The sequence below is a fragment of the Bos javanicus genome, chromosome 8 (assembly GCF_032452875.1).
Source record: "Bos javanicus breed banteng chromosome 8, ARS-OSU_banteng_1.0, whole genome shotgun sequence".
Classification (NCBI taxonomy): Eukaryota; Metazoa; Chordata; class Mammalia; order Artiodactyla; family Bovidae; genus Bos; species Bos javanicus.
In genome coordinates, this window is record NC_083875.1 from 103,911,299 (window position 1) to 103,928,514 (window position 17,216).

The following is a 17,216-nucleotide window of genomic DNA, read 5'->3' on the forward strand; positions in this document are numbered from 1 at the left end:
GCAGACAGCACCTTGGGCTTCATCCCTGTCCTTAACCCGATACAGTCAGTGAAAGTAAAAGTGAAAGTCACTCAGTCATGTCCGGCTCTGGGACCCCGTGGACTATACAGCCCATGGAATTCTCCAGGCCAGAACACTGCAGTGGGTAGTTTTACCCTTCTCCAGTGGATCTTCCCAACCCAGGAATCGAACCGGGGTCTCCTACATTGCAAGCGGATTTCTTTACCAACAGCTGTCAGTGCACTCCTCAAAAGGGGTGCACTGCTGGGTCAGCTGAACAACTTCCCATCAATCAAATCGCAGGGGTCACAGCATGAATGGGCTGTGAGTCTCAGCCAGCCTCCAAGAGGCACCAGCCCTGCCCTCAGAAGCCCCTTCTGTGGGAGTTTCCTGTTCAGTGTACCATGTGGACGTCCCAGAGCCGGTGGGTGAAGTTCAATCAAGGAGTTTCTATGGGCTCTGAAACAAAAGTCAGGAGTCTTGCTGGAGCAAAAAGACTCCCCCCGCAACCTCAGAATACCAGAATCCAGTAAGGCCAGGGCGTGGCCAGAGCCTTGGTATGGCTGAGGGGCCAGCCTCTGGATTTTAAAATTAAAAAACAAAAACCACATTTTTCTGAGTAGCCACGTCTATGTTGTAGAAGAGATGAGTGTGACCTGTATCTTTAAGAGAAAATTTAAGATGAGATGGTTTAAGAATCAAACAGGTGGGGCTTCTCTGGTGGCTAAGCAGTCAAGAATCTGCCTGCCAGGGCCAGAGACACGGATTCAAGCCCCAATCTGGAGAGAGCCCACATGCCTCCGAGGAGCTAAAGGCCATGCACCACAGCTTTTGGGCCTGTGCTCTAGAGCCTGGAGGCCACACTACGGAGCCTGCATGAGCAACTGCTGAAACCCAAGGGCCCTAGAGCCTGTGCTCCTCAACAACAGAAGCCACCGCAGTGAGAAGCCCATGCACTGTGACTTAGAGAGTCGCCCCCACTCACCGCAACTAGAGCAAAGCCAGCACAGCAACAAAGACCCAGCACAGCCAAAAAACAAATAAAAAGCATAGGTCATCGCAGCGTTTGGCCGGGAATGCTTCTGGTGCCTTCTGAGATGAGGGGACTCCTGACTGGAGGAGTCCCCTGAGGTGGTAAGACCAGATCCAAGGGAATTTTTTGTAGAGAAAGTCGTAGCAAGTATTGTGGAGACTTGTCTCCAGAACCAGGCAGGGTGGCAGCAGGGGCTGGTGACCCTCAAGGGCGGCTCCATGTAAACGGGCCATGTCAGTTCAGTGGAATTGCACAATCTTAACCACTAGACTGCTGGGGAAGTCCCCAAGAGGTCCATTTTTAAATGGTGAATTCAGAACTGTGAAAGATACCTTATGAGCCAAAAACTCCCATCCACCAGCTGAGCTGAGGGTGGCTGACCCATCTGTGGCTGGCATCTTCTGCTTTAGGCATTTGTCCTTTGGGTCACTTCAAAATATCCCTCTTCAGAGTGATACCTTCAGACTGATGCAGATGGTGGCCCCAGTGTATGAAGCGTGCATGGAGGGGGCAGGTATAGCTAGACGCAGGACGTGAGGACATTTGTGAATTGCAGCCTGGAGAGCCTCTTGGCTTCTCCCAGTGTCCCCATCCCCAACTCCAGCCATTTCTGTCAAGAGAGAGTCCCAGCTACGCCCACAAATGCTGTCCCTCAGAACAGTCCTCTCTGTTGGAACCTAGAAGCCCCAAGCTCAAGGCTTTGAAAAAAATAAGAGGGAGGAATCTCTTATGTGATCTGATCAAGAGGGCTGCAGAGCTGTCTCCACCCAGAATCCTTGCCTCTGGGTTTGTCCCCTCCACCGGAGATGTGCAGTGCCCACCCTTCTCCCTTCCTGAGGGTCTCTTAATCCAATGGGCTAATGGTGTGAAAGGGACTCTGGACCAAGCGAGCCGCCAGCCCTTAGCATGCTGTTCACCCCATGGAGAACAGATGCCGTCTCTGCCTAGGTTTCTGCTGCCGGGGTCAGCGTTCCATTTCAGCACACGTGAAGCTGGGGTTTTTCTGCTCTCTCAGCAGCAGCAGTCCTCAGGGCTCTGAGCGGATGGAGCTAGCAAGAGGTGTTTATGAATCTGATGTTTGTAGATCTGGTCTGTGTGAGCTGGAGGCTCCTGGAGTCCTGTGCTTGGACCAAGTTGGTGCCCAAGCCATGCTGGACAGCCTACCCGCTCTCTTCCTCCAGGGAGGAGAAGGAGAAGCTGGGCTAGACCCAGGACTTGCAGCTGTGGTCCAGGACCAGATGGTTGTCCTGGGCACAATGAAAAGGGCAATGAATATTCTCCTTCCGGGGCCAAGGGCCAGAGTGAGGATGGCAGGAGATGGGATCTCCAGGGCCCTTGTGGAGGAACAGCCTAAGGCTTTCTAACCCCGGCAGCTACAGCTGGCAATATGGCTGTGAACAAAGCAAAAGGCTGCAGGGGTGGGTGGGTGGGAGTTCTGTGTGGCCAAGGGCAGGGGAATTCTTTCAGGCACTTGTGGGCATTTACCCTTACCCCCTGGGCACACACTAGGCATGGTAATTTCTTCTGACCCTGGGCCACTGATGATCTCTGCCAAACATCTCTGGGAAACAAGTATCCAGAGTTGCTCCCTCTTTTCTCTCCTGGATTTATTAAAACAAAACAAAATAATCCCATTTTATACAGAACTGTGATTTATGTTTTGTAATTTGCATAGCCAATTTCATGTCCTGAAGATGGCTCTATTACATTTCCCATACACACATTTTTCATTTCTGGGGAAAGTTCATGCCCCCTCCCCAGCTGGTCTCCTCCTCGCTTCCCCCCAATCTCATTATACTTCGTGATGAACAGTCAGGACATGGAATTTCAGGAGTCTACAATTCGGTTTTTATTGGAACCTGCAGCAGGGCTCTGGGGCAGACTCTGACCCTCCCACTTCCTGCTGCCTTGTGGACTTCAGGCCTGCGGACCGGTCAGTTGGAGAAGCGCAGCAACTCCTCATCCGCTGTGGACACAGAGAGGCTCAGGGAGTAGGTGTGGGGTCACCCAAGGGCCTGTGGTTGGGGGCGGTCAGGGCATGGGGATGCCTCATGGAGGAGGGAAGACAGCTCGGACTGAGTTCGAGCCTGAGCCTGAGGCCAGAAACTTCTGCTTGCAGGGTGACTTGGTAACTCCGAGATGCATTCCACAGGATGACCTATTTTTTTGCCTCTGATTTACTTTAGGCACCATTTTTCCGGTGGGGAGATAAGGCATATAAATCTTCAATGGCTGTGGCTTCTTGGAATGCTATTCTTGTTACCATCGCAGCATTGCCACCGTTACTAGTACTGGCTGCTGCTAGACGGGTATGAACCAGGCAAGGCACCGTGCCGCCTAGGAAGTGGGTCCTTTGTGCCACTTTACAAAAGAGAAAACTGAGACTTAAATTGGTACAGTCCACGGGGTCACAAAGAGGCGGACATGACTGAGCACGCAAGCACTGTAACAGGGACAGAGTAGATTGAGAAGATCCAGAGGTCTGAGCCTTCAGGAAGCAGTGACTGGAAGTATTTGAATCATTTGAGTAACGATGTGGCCAGCCCGAATGTGGCACTGAATGCCAGGATTGGAGCCCGCCTCTGCCCCACTCAACCCCACCCTCCCTGCTCTGGCCAGCACCTCCCCAGGTGCCCCATCCCAGCTGGGGTAAAATTGGGCTTGGCCCCGTTTTACAGGTGGGAAACAGAGAGTGGGTGTGCTGGTCACCAGTACAGAATCCAGAACTCAGCTCTCCAGATCCCTACCAGGGCTCCCCAACCAGGATTCTGGCGGCCCCTCGGCCCCGCCCGGCGTTGTGGGGCCTCCTACCTTCACCAGGAATGCCGCAGTACTCCTTACACTCCTTCTCCGAGTAAAATTTGTTACCATTGCCCTTGCAGCCCCCATAGCTGAAGCGGACGCACTTCCCCTTGACAGCATCAAATGCCCAGAGCTCGATGTAGCTTCGGCATGGCCCCTGGACTATGGGGAGGTTACAGGCCTCTGCGGAGTGGGAGGGAGGCACAGAGCATTAGAAAACCTCGTGATCGCTGACCTGAGACACCCGGCAGGGACCCTACTCACCTGGAACACCTAGACCTCTTCCTATAGATTGAGAAACCAGCCCCCTAGAAGACATATGTGCCGAGGGTCACCCACACCCAAGTGCTCAGTTCCTATGCCTTCAGGAAACCGGCCCTGGAATCCCACCACCGGAGCATCCTCTGTTAGCTACCTGTTCAGTGGGCAGGTGGTCTGTTGGGAGGACAGGAGTGACCAGTACGGGGGAGGCGGAAGTGGGGTGGCGCTCACCCACAGTCCGGCAGGTCTGCAGACACTCCTTCTCCGAGAGGAAGTTGTTGCCATTCCCCATGCAGCCGCCATATAAGAAGGTCTCACAGGCCATGGATGTACCGTTATAGAAATACCTCTTGAACAGCCCCAGGCAAGGCCCTTGTGAGTAGTCCAGCTGGCAGGAATCTGCGGAGGGGCAGAACAGCAGTGCTCGCTGAGTGCTGAGTGTGTGCCTGTCACCAGGCTGGACACTTCAAAGGGGAATCACCTCGTTTAGTTTTCATCTCTGCATTAAGAGGAATCATTCTCAGCCCATTTTAAAGATAAGGAAATTGACTCCCTGAGAGGCAAAGAGATTTCCTCAGGGTTACCTAGAGCTGAGATTCCAAGTCATATTTGTTGGACTCCAAAAACCCGTGCCATAATATGAGGTGTTATCAGTGGCCCAGAGACCAAGCATCCGGCTTTGGTCTTGTCTGCCCTACAGCCCTGTAAAGACAGTGGTTGAGGCTACATTCACCAGCATGCATGCTGGCAGCCTGACCTCTCTGCCTGATGTCCCAGCCCTGTGCCTTTGCCCTCATCATTCCTGCCCCTGGAATGCTAGAATGCCTTCCTCCATAAACCATAAATGGACATAACGTGAATTCTCCTTCATCCAGGAAGTCCTCCTTGATCACTTCTCCCCTCCCTCTTCTGAGCTCCCTCAACTCTTTAGCTTACTCTCTTCTTTCAAGTCCTTTATTTTCTTCCTTGACTGCCTCCTCTACTAGACCAGAAGATGTGTTTGTCTCCATGATCCCAGTGCTCAGCAGAGGGTCTGGGGGGCGATGCAGGGTCAGGGCTCAATGTTTGCTGAAAGAGTTGAAGAGTGATTGGTCTATCAACTACACAGAGTATTCTCACATATTTTCCATGTGTCTCCACAAGAGCCCTTGAGATCAGCTCAACAGGCTGTTATCCCATTGTACAGATGAGAAAACCAAGGCTAGGAGGCCACGAAGTAAAACAGACAGGCCAGGAACTTGCTTCTCATCATGGAGCTGAATGTTTCTAAGCTTAGGGACCATGGCTTGTGATCCCCTCTCTCAACAATGTCTGGCACAGGGCAGAGAACGGGATTTGCCTTTTCTAGGCTTTTGCTTCATTCTAGTAGAAGAATAAAAAGACTTCATGGTGATAAGGGCAGCTGGAGTGAACCAGCTGTGGGCCCTTCCTCTCTCGAGTGTGGCAGAAGAGGGGTTAAAAAAAAACAGGGAGTGATCCTCACCTGCTTTCTTGCTGAAATTAGTTACTGGTTGTCCAGCCCCAGAGCCTTCCTCTTCCTGGGTCAGCACAGCCCGCCGAGCCCTCTGGGGGAAAAACAGAAGAAGCTATTTCAGGGACCTAGCCACAGTTGTTCCCCTGGACCCTGGGAATGTAAAAGCCATTTGCTCTGAGGATCAAGGTGCAGACAGAAACACAGCTACTAGACTGATGAATGGGCTGTTTTTCCCAAAGCATCGGGCTTTCCGTGGCACTAGTGGTAAAGAATCCGCCTGCCAATTCAAGAGACAAGGGTTCAATCTCTAGGTCAAGAAGATCCCTTGGAGGAGGGCATGGCAACCCATTCTACTATTCTTGCCTGGAGAATCCCATGGACAGAGGAGCCTGGCAAGCTACAGTCCATGGGGTCGAAAAAGTTGGACACAACTTCGAAACCAAACAGCAAAAACAACTGGCTAAAACAGATGAGGCAGGAGACAGATAAAAAGAAGCAGAACAGAAACTATCCAGACCGACTTCAGAAATCTCATTCAAGGTTGAAGGGAACAGGAGGATATTCTCAAACAGGGAAGAATTCCAGGATTCAAATATTCAAAACTTCCTCAAACACAGCAGTTTGTGAAGAAATGGCATTAAGAGATTAATAGAAATAATAACTCAGGAATGGTGAAGTTGTGTTGTATTCACTAGGAGAGAATGTAGAATCCATTAAAATATAGAGCTATTACTAAATGTCTGGGAATTGCAGAGATAGAACAGAATGGGAATGGTATCAATCTGGACAGAGTAAAAGAAAAAGGGAGAAAGAGATAGAACACATGAGAGTAAAGAGGTCTGTCTGCCAAGTTCCAGAGACAAGAGACACCCTCTGAAAGTGTTTACTTACATTTAAAGTCGTTCAGTCGTGTCCGACTCTTCGTGACCCAGTGGACTATACAGTCCATGGAATTCTCCAGGCCACAATACTGGAGTAGGTAGCCTTTCCCTTCTCCAGGGGATCTTCCCAACCCAGAGATTGAACCCAGGTCTCCCGCATTGCAGGCGGATTCTTTACCAGCTGAGCCATAAGGGAAGCCCAATCTTGACTTAGAGCATTCTTTACTAAATTAACCTCTTGGCAAGGAGAAATATTTATTTGAAGATTTTTTTTTAAACCTTCAAACTTCAGATTTTTTTTAAACAACAATGAATGTCTTTTCAAATTTAGGAATAGCATCTGGAATGCAATTCCATTTAATAACAGCATATCTAAATCTGTGCATCTGTCTATCCAACTTTCTTTACATCTGCCCCTCTCCAGGTGTATACAGGTCAAGATTTCTGGAATAATGTGAATGCTCAGAGTTTGTAGGTGGTGGAATTTTTAAAAACTTGTTTTTTTATACTTTTTATACTGCATTGTTTTAATTATTTATAATGAGAGTATGTTAGCTTTACAGTAGCAATGGTAATTTTTCTTAAAAAATAGGGAAGCGGTTAGCCACTATGGAGAACAGTGTGGAGAGTCCTTAAAAAACCAGAAATAGAACTGCCATATGACCCAGCAATCCCACTGCTGGGCATACACATCGAGGAAACCAGCATTGAAAGAGACACGTGTGCCCCAATGTTCATCACAGCACTGTTTACAGTAGCCAGGACATGGAAGCAACCTAGATGTCCATCAGCAGATGAATGGATAAGAAAGCTGTGGTACATATACACAATGGAATCTTACTCAGCCATTAAAAAGAATGCACTTGAATCAGTTCTAATGAGGTGGATGAAACTGGAGCCTATTATACAGAGTGAAGTAAGTCAGAAAGAAAAAGACCAATACTGTATAATAACGCATATGTATGGAATTTAGAAAGATGGTAACGATGACCCTATATGCGAGACAGCAAAAGAGACACAGATGTATAGAACAGTCTTTTGGACTCTGTGGGAGAGGGAGAGGGTGGGATGATTTGAGAGAATAGCATTGAAACATGTATATTATCATATGTGAAATAGATCCCCAGTCCAGATTTGACGCATGAGACAGGGTGCTCAGGGCTGGTGCACTGGGATGACCCAGAGGGATGGGATGGGGAAGGAGGTGGGAGGGGGAGTTCAGGATGGGGAACACAGGTATACCCATGGCTGATTCATGTCAATTTTTGGCAAAAACCACTACAATATTGTAAAGTAATTAGCCTCCAATTAAAATAAACTAATTAATTTAAAAAATAGGGAAGCAAAGAAATATGTTAACAGTGTGAATTCTATGTAGAAGTAGGACATTATTGTCCTTTTTTGCTTTCCTTCAGTTTTAAAAATTTTCTTCAGTTGCATGCAACAAATTCTCTTTTCATTTTTATTCTATTACAAATATTTTTAATCTTCCTTGTTATGGCTTCTTAGATACACTCATCATTTAAAAGTGAACATCTAATTTCCAAATACATGGGATTTTGTTTAAAGTATCTTTAATATTAATCTCTCATTTTGATACTAGTTTCTCATTTAAATGGTTTCTTCTCTGTAGTCACCCTCTGTTTCTTTTTAGTCTAACTTTATTGAGGCTTTCGATGGCGAAGTCAAAGATTTCTCTTGGTAAATGTCACATTGCACTTGAAAACATGGATTATTTTCAAGTGTCTTTCAATATTGATTTCTAACATCATTCCACAGTGATGAGAACAGATTCTGTATGATTTCAACATCTTCAGACCATGAAATTTTTGCATTTCATCTTCTGTCCCTGGATATGTTCCAGTGTCTCCTAGTTTATAGTCTACGGGAACTTGAATAGAATTTGTATTCTGCTGTTGTGTGAAAACTATATAAATCTTAATTATGTTGAATTGGTTTTCAGTGCTTTTCAGGTCTACTATCTCCTTCTACTTCCCTGTATATTCATTCTATTAATTTTTGAGAGTTTGATATTGAAACTCCAACTAATAACCTTAATTTATCTATTTAAAAAAACAATTGTAATATATAGTGGAACATATGAAACCTTGTTCTGTATTTTCCAAGTCCCTTGTATATATGTTATATATTTTCATAATTAAAAAAGTAAAGATTAAAATGAAAAAAATTTCAAAAATATGTTTCTAAAATAAATATATGTATTTTTACACACACACACACACACACATACACACACACACATACACATATAGACACAACAGTAGACTAAATTAGTATATATAATTTCGAAATAATCAGAGAAAGAATGAAGGCTTAATCAATATGGCAAAAAACAGGAAAATTAAGCAGAAGGAAGCCCCCCAAATCAAAAGTCAGCATAGGAGAGGAAAAAGTCAGCATAGGAGAGGCATTGGCTTGAGAAGCTGCTTGCTCTCGGGTTTGCTGTTTTTCAGAGCTCAACTGACTTTATTTTCATCTATTGAGTGTTGAGTATCTTTATCTCATTATTGAGTCTGTCACTGCTTTTAGGCACTTTTCTAACATGTCACTGGATTCCAGCACCTGGAAGGTAAAGGTAATTACTCCATGCCACAGATGAGGAAAGGGACAATCACATGGGGCAGCAACTAGCCCCATGCAGAACTGAGACTGAGCCCAGGTGGGTCTGACCTGCCCATCGCCGCCTTCTCTCCGCAACCCCACCCTCCGGCACGGCAGAGGAGCCTAAGCGGGCAGGGTGGGGCTGGGCTGGGGGACAGAGGTGCTCACCGAGACTGGAGTGGGCACTGGATCCTGCTCTCCAGGAACACATTCACCTGAGTCAGAGGACAGGAGAGAGAGGGAGTAAGACCCAGACAGGCTTTGCTTCTTCCGAAGAACTAATGGCCATGCGGCGGGTGGGCCCCCTCGCTGGGACCTGTCCCGTGCATCGGCCCACTGCGGGGACGGCTCCACCCGCATGGATTGCTGAAGGTCATCGCTGGAAAAGTGACAGGCTGGTGGCTACACCGCTGTCACCACCTCTATCGTCTCCACCCCCTCCCCTCCACCAGCATTCCAAGGCTGACATCTATCCAGCACTTACTAGAAACCACGTATGGTGCTACTGTATTTAATGCCTTTATCTCATTGACCCCTCACAGCAGCTTCTAAGGGGGGACATTATTATCCCCATTTTACAGATGAGGAAATGAGGCTCTGAAAGCCGCCAGAAGCTGCCCAGCTCAGTTTGAAGCTCGGTGCTCTAACTCCTACCCTCTATTACCTCCCAAGAGGCGGCCCTGAATTCTGGCTATCACCGCACTTGGCAGGTGGCAGCAGAGTGAATGCTGAACTGGCTCTAGCCTCAGCTCTGCCAGGTACACGCCGACTGACCTGGGACAAGTCCAGGGACACAGAGTGCCTTTTCTATAAAGAGAGGAGGGGAACCATAGCCCAGTTTACCTCAAAGGGTGATGGGACGGACCCAGGGGCTGGGGGGATGTGCTCTGGGGGCCACAGAGGATGAGGAGGGGACATAAATGTGAGAGGGGGTGGGGTGCCGTTACCTCTGTCGGGCATTGTGAAGATGGCGTCTTCGGGGATGCCCACACCCAGGGCCACCTCCCTGAATTTCTCCAGCAGGCTTTCCCGAAGCTGCGGCTCACGCCCTGCAAGTGGGAGGCAGGGTAGATGCCTAGAACCACAGGGCCCAGGGCTGCCAGGGCCTGGCATTATTTTGCCCAGGGACTTTCATTTCGGGGACATTTGAGACCTATTGACTCAATTGGGTCTCTTCAGTACCCTTACAGAAATCTCAGCTCCAGAAGAGGAGGAGGAGTCTTCCCAGGCTCCCCATTCCAGGTCTCCCAGATCTCCACCCAGCACAAGAGTGGTTCTTTAAGGGCCCAGAGATGCTAGAATTTTCTGGAAATTTTGAGTTCAAAAGAAGAGGCTTCAACCTCAAATGGGAGACTGAGCTCTACCTTCTACAGGGAGAGTAAATGTTTTCACCTTTCCCATAACTGGAGTTTTGTTGGAAGGAAAAAGCAAAACTCCCTGCACTTCCCCACTTCATTTCCCCAAATGACAGGTCTCCTCCCACCCCCAGCTCCGGGCCTTTACCATAGAGCTTGACAGTAATGGTGGGTCCATGGCGACGGCTTAATTTCTTGGTCAGAAAAATGGCATACTCATCGTAGTTGGTGTGGACCACATAGGACTCCATGGTGATATTCCACTCTGCATGGAAGATGAAGGAAGACAAAAAGATCAGTGGTCAGAAGGCTTCTATCCTGAGACCCTTCACCTATTCACCCACGTATCATCTATTCATCAATCCTTCTGTCCACCCATCCTTTGCATATATTCATTTATCTATTCATCCATCTTCACTCTCTCTCTCCATCCATCTCCTCCATAAATTCGTCATTAATTCATCCGCCATCATTTCATCCGTCCGTCCTCTCCATATATCAGTCCATAAATACATCCATTTTCCTTCCTTCCTTCCCTCCCTCTTTCCTTCTTTCTTTCCTCCATCTGTTAGCCCATCAGTTTATCTATTTAATGATTGATTACTCAACTAATCTACCATCTTACATATATTCACTTACCATTTTTTAATTCTCTCACTCATTTATTTATCCAACCATTCATCTATGCAAACATTAAAGCTCTGACACATTTATTTGATGCATAGAGCAAATTCAATAAACATTTGCTGGATTAATGATAAATTCATGTCCACATGTGTCTATCCCTTAGCACCATACACTCTGTACATGGTAGATGCTTAGCAAATTTTTATCAGTTGATTGCAGATGCCTAACAGGAAGAGTGATGAAATCTTGATGTTATCCCCAGCATTCAGAACCATCACTTGAATTCAGCAATGTTTTCAGCTCATCACTTAAAATCAGCACTTAATGAGTGTGTACATGGGTGGGGCAAGGGTCATGGGGGTAGGAGCTAGAGAGAGAAAGAGAAAGAAGGAGAGAGAGAAGGAGGGGGGAATTTGGTGGGAGGCTAGATGACATTGCAGAAAAATGGGAGGAATGGCTGTAGGGGCAGAGAGGAAGAGAGGTTAAGATGTCAGGCATTTTTTTTAGCGAAGAAGAGAACTGTGGGTGTCCCCTTTGACTCAACTTACTGGCTTTGTGATAGAGAAACTTCCCATCAGTGCTTGTTTTCTCATAAGTACCAGAGATCGATTCACAGACACCTTTCCTGGAAATGAACAAACCAAAATGAAGATAGTATCTGGTAGAGACCATTGTCCTGACACCCCGCTCTCCTGTAAGGTCCTTCCAAATACAGGGTTTTGTTTTGTTTTTTTTTTTTGTAATTTGGAAAGTAACATTTCCAAATATCTGGTTTAGTTCTCACACCAGTCCTGAGAGACATCTGTTTCACAGAAGAGAGCAGAGGGACTGAGGGAAGCAAGGAGCTAACTGATGCTATCTTCTTGGTAAACCCAGCACTAAAAATCAGCACAGTATTCGTATACGCCAGGAAATCAGAACGATTCATTAACACATTAAGTCATTTATTACTTTCTGTCTCTCTTGCCCCACTTTTCTCATCTGAGAAATGGGGATAATAATAGTTTCTACCTCATATGGTGGTTGAGAGCATCAAATGAGATATTTTATGCAGAGAGCTTAGAGTAAGTACTATGTACACATTAGCTACTATCTTTACCAGCTGAGTTACCAGGGAAGCCCATTATTGTTATAATGATGATCATTTATCTTATTGATATTTAACGAGCATCATCTATGTGCCAAGCACTGTGCCACAGGCTGGGGATACACAGAAAGGCAGGGGAGACCCTGTCCCGTCATGGAGCATTAGATTCTAAAACCCAGTGAAGGGGGTGGGCAGGCCAGAGGCAGATGCAGTCGGTGAGGTTACTGCCACGTGGGGGGAAGCAGGGGTACTCAGAGAGCACAAAAGAAGGCCTGTAACCTGAACCTGGATGGGTGGAGGGAGTCAGAGAGGCCTTCCTGGAGGAGGCAACAAAGAACCTGAGTCCTGAAGGATCCATAGGAATTAGTGCAGGAAGTGGGGAGAGGTTTTCTAGGTAGAAGAAATATTTGATGCAAAGTCCCAGAGGATGGAGGGTTCCAGAAACTGAAAGAAGATCCAGCTAGGTGGGTCAGAGAGTATGTAGGTATGTGGGGAAGGGAACAGTGAGCACTTGGGAGTCACAGAGGGCTAGAAGGCTATGTTGAAGGAGTTGAACTTTATCTCAAGGGCAATAGGGAAGGAACTCTGGAAAGGTTTAAGCAGATTTGAGTTTTTTGAAAGGCCTTTCTGGTTGCGAGGTGATGAATGGTTGCAAGGATGGAAAGTTGGAGGTTAGAGGTGGGGAGAAATGTAGAGAGGCTACTGTAGATAACAGTAGGAAAGAAAGCTGAAGGTTACTTGGTCCAGGGCAGTGAAGAGGGAAGAAGTAAACAGACCAGAGGGAATAAGGAAGAGCAGGGACAAGGCTGGATGGTGGACCAAACGGTCATGGCAGAGCAAAGAAGAGTCTAGGACACGCACCTACCACCCAACTTTCCAGCTTGTGTAGAAACGCCTTTACTGAGCTAAAGGAAGCCCAAGGGGCAAGAGTAGATTGGGAAACAGGCAGAGTGTTGGGGACGTTGCCCTTGAGGTGTAGATGGGACAGTTAGAACGGGCTGCCCCGGCGGTGGCAAGCAGAGAAGTCTGGCCCTCAGGAGTGAGTCCTGGCTGGAAGTAGAGACCTGCTACTTTCCAGGACAGGGTGGAGGCTGAAGCCAGGGTTGGGGTGGGGGAAGGAGTGGGTCCCAGTCCTCTAACCCCATCCCCACTCACCGCCTGTGAGTGTTGGTGACGCTGATCTCCTTGTTCGTTGGCCCCGCTTTTAACACCACTGTGCTCATGGTCATCTTCTCCTTGAACCTCTTCAGCCATGGGCAGGTGGAGCCCACGGCCACATTGAACCACTTCCCATAGATCTACGAGGCAGCCACAAGCCCTAAGGATCTGGACTTGGACAAGACTGGGAGGGCGTCTGTCCCCCTCCCCCCTCTCAATGACGTCTCCTCCTAAGTGATCGTGTCTCACAGGTAACTGGAGGCTACGAGGCTTCCAGGGAGGATGGAGCTCTGATGATGGAGCTCCAGGAATCATGACTGGCTTAGGAGGGAGACGGCAGGCAGACCCCACCCCGCCAGCTGGCAGAGGGCCTGACTGCTGAGATGCAGGTTTTGGGCTGCTCACTGGACAGGATCCAAATCCCCATGCCCCAAGGTCACCATCAACCACTGCTCCCCAAGAGCAGGAGTCCCGTCTCTTACTCCTCCAGGGGTACTCACCACCTTGCACACAGCCCATACCTCTGTGTTAGAAAGTAACTCCTTTCCCTAAGCTGAGCCTGACCCAGGATGAGCCTGCCGCTTCTAGAAAGAGCCCTTAGGTGTCTGCAGACCCTTCGTCATCCCAGACCACCAGAGACCTGTTCCTCATGCCCTGCTCCCCACAACCCTTCCTCATCCCTAAATGTAAACAAAATCCATACTGCGGCTACAAAGGTCAGAAGGAGCCTGGGGTGGCGGTGGAGGAACAGGCTTTGCTCAAGGTCACCCAGAGATTCGGGCAGAGCCGGGGCTGGACGGCAGCCTCCCCTGGCACAGCGCCCTGCCCAGGCCGCTTAGTCCCACCAGCCTGATTTCTGTCCTGCTCCTCTTCTCCCCATGATCCTACAGGTAGGGCAGAGGGCCCAGGATGGGCTAACAGAGATGTTGCGGCAGAGGTGAGTAGTTAAAGGATGAAGGGATGCAGGTTAGGGGGTGGGCAGAAGAGTCACACAAAGCTGGGCACTGTCGGGGGGAGGCGCTGCAGGGGCAGCAGGACTTGGTCGGCACCAGCCTTCTCTGCTGCTGCTGCTGAGTCGCTTCAGTCGTGTCCGACTCTGTGCGACCCCATAGACAGCAGCCCACCAGGCTCCGCCGTCCCTGGGATTCTCCAGGCAAGAACACTGGAGTGGGTTGCTATTTCCTTCTCCAATGCATGAAAGTGAAAAGTGAAAGTGAAGTCGCTCAGTCATGTCTGACTCTTAGCGACCCCATGGACTGCAGCCTACAGGCTCCTCCATCCATGGGAGTTTCCAGGCAAGAGTACTGGAGTGGGGTGCCATTGCCTTCTCCGAGAAGCCTTCTCTGGGTGGGTTCTAATCGGAGTACAATTTCCCATGGAGCCCAACAGTACAGGTTCAGACTTCAGGATCTTTGACTCAGAATGGCAGCCCAGAATCCCACGAAAGGGTGAGTGCAGAGGTGCAGCTTCAATGAAGTCCTGACAGTCTGAGCAGCAGAAAGGGCCCTGAGGGACCCACCCCTGGAGTTCCAGATGCAGAGACTGAGACCCCAAGGCACATAGGACTTGCCCCTTCCTGCCAGCAAGGCCCAGCCGCTCAGACACCCTGCCATCACCGCCAGAGATGCCAGCCTTACCCTAGACAGGTCGAAGTTCTCCTGCACTTGAATGTCATCGGGCAATGTGGGCACGGAGCTGGCGTTTACCGCCAGGCAGGCAGTCAGTAACAACAGCAGGCTGCTGAGACTCCACATGGCTCTGGTTCCTCTGTCTGGGGTGTCACTCACAGGCTTGGCTGGTCTGGGGATGGAAGAGCCACCAGCTCCCTGCTCAAGGCAGCTACAGACTGGGGCTGGGGAAGGGGTCTGCGGCTGTAGGTGACCTTGCTGTTTGTCCTGCTCGGCGAGGACCAATCAGAGACCCAAGGCCAGGGCCAATCGATCCCTTTTAGTACCCTGTCCAGGGTCACAGTCCCCAGGGGCCAGGGTATTTGTTTCAGAGGAGCCGCTGGCCAAATGCAACCTGGCCTGGGCGCAGCTGGACGCTGGGTTCAGGCATCACAAGGGCTTCCCCAGAAACTCCTCGCCTGTCCCAGGCAGGATGGGAGAGGCGGGCAGCCCAAGCCCTTCCTGCTGAGTCATTCCACCTGTGAGCCAGGAGGACAAGCCCGACTGGCCTGTTTCCCATATGAAAAAATCTAGGGCCTGGGGAGAGTGAGTGACTTAGCAGAGACTATAAGCAGGTCTATGGCGAAGCTAGCTTCCCTTGTGGCTCAGATGGTAAAGAATCTACCTGCAAGGCGGGAGTCCCAAGTTCAATCCCTGGGTTGGGAAGATGCCCTGGAGAAGGGAACGGCTACCCACTCCAGTATTCATGCCTGGAGAATCCCATGCACAGAGGAGCCTGGCAGGCTACAGTCCATGGAGGTGCAAAGAGTTGGACTGGACTGAGTGGCTTAACACTACCACCATGGCAAAGATAAGACTAGAACTCAGATATCCTGTCCCCAGAGCTCCTTCTCTGACCCATGGCTTCCCACAGCCCTAGCAAATAATATTAATAGTCAAAATAATAATGCTGCTGCTGATGTCCACAGCTTCGATGCACTGAGCCCCTGGTATGTACCAGCTAGGCACAAGAGCTTTACGCCTGCCCTGAAATGGCTCATCCCCACAAGAGCCCCATCAAGCAGGGGCTGTTTTTCCCCTTTATAGACAGGCAGCCTTTGGTGGTGGCTGAGAGCGTGGACTCAGGAGCCAGGTTGCTCTCTGTGCTGCTCAATGGGGCAGGGGGCGGCCTTGGGTGAGCGACTTTACCTTTCACCACATCTGTGTCTTCATCTGAAAATGGGATAGTAGCAGTTCCTGGTTGAGAACATTGTCACAAGGACGGAAGAAGCTCATGCTTGCAAAGCAGTAGGACAGTAGCTGGGACATGCCGGGAGCTGAGTGTGTTCACTGAGGGGTGAATAAAGTCCCCTCCCCACAGGCTCAAGTGACACCTTACATGCGTATGTAATTAGTTCAGATGAGGTCCTACCGGAGGAGGATGAACCCTCAGTCCAAGGACTGATGTCTTCATAAGACAAAGAGGAGGGAGATTTGGACTCAGAAACACACAGGGAAGATGGCCACAGGAAGACAGAGGCTGAGATTGGAACGAGGCGGCTGCAAGCCAAGGAATGCCAGGGGCTGCCGACAGGAGCTGGGAAGAGCCGGGAAGGGTTTTCTCCTAGAACCTTTAGGAAGGATGCGGCCCTCCTGACAACTTGCTGTCCAACTTGTAACCTCCAGAACCAGGAGAGAAAACATTTCTGTATTATTACACCACCCACTTTGTGGTGTTCTATTAATGGCAGCCTTAGGAAACTAGACAGTGTTCATTCCATAGAAATATTTAACGGGAATTTTAAAAAGCAGATCTGTTTGTCTCCAAAGATCAAACTCTTGCTAGTGATACTGCAGGTCCTCTCTACTTTAAAAAAAATTTTTTTTAAATTATGAAAGTATGATAACACATTTACACGAAACTTGGAAAATACAGAAAATTATTTTTTAAGTCGATAAATTAAGATTTTTAGTTGGAGTTTCTATATCAAACTCTCAAAAATTAACAGAATGAATATGCAGAGAAGTAGAAGGATATGAAAAGCATGGAAAGCACTATTAGCCTGAAAAGCATGAAAGCATGAACAGCACTGGAAACCAATTCAACATAACTAAGATTTATACAATTTTCACATAATAGTAGGAACCAATTTCTATTCAAGTTCCCATAGACTGTAAGCCAGGAGACACGGAAACACAGCCAGGGGTGTAAAACAAGCTGCAAAAAGTTTGCAGTCTAAAGATATTGAAATCATACAGAATTTGTTCTCTTATCACTGTGGAATGATATTAGAACTCAATATCAAAAG

General features: G+C 48.6%; 1 protein-coding gene across 1 annotated transcript; it reads right to left on the reverse strand.

The window, feature by feature from the left end:
• Positions 1-2,858: 2,858 nt before the first annotated feature.
• On the reverse strand, positions 2,859-15,365 carry AMBP (alpha-1-microglobulin/bikunin precursor). The gene is made up of 10 exons (XM_061426614.1): positions 14,938-15,365; positions 13,298-13,440; positions 11,604-11,680; positions 10,577-10,693; positions 10,021-10,122; positions 9,242-9,288; positions 5,580-5,661; positions 4,328-4,495; positions 3,845-4,018; positions 2,859-2,999 (listed from the first exon to the last, which is right to left on the reverse strand). Exons 1-10 carry the CDS (start codon positions 15,052-15,054, stop codon positions 2,968-2,970), a joined length of 1,059 nt encoding a protein of 352 aa, XP_061282598.1. The 5' UTR covers positions 15,055-15,365; the 3' UTR covers positions 2,859-2,967.
• Between the last annotated feature and the right edge of the window lie 1,851 nt (positions 15,366-17,216).

Excerpts from the sequence above, each read along its gene's own strand:
- AMBP (XM_061426614.1), bottom strand. The coding sequence starts at position 15,054 with ATGTGGAGTCTCAGCAGCCTGCTGTTGTTACTGACTGCCTGCCTGGCG. Across the intron at positions 13,441-14,937 it reads AGAACTTCGACCTGTCTAGG|ATCTATGGGAAGTGGTTCAA; the intron begins GTAAGGCTGGCA and ends GCTGCCTCGTAG. Across the intron at positions 9,289-10,020 it reads CTTCACAATGCCCGACAGAG|GTGAATGTGTTCCTGGAGAG; the intron begins GTAACGGCACCC and ends CCTCTGACTCAG.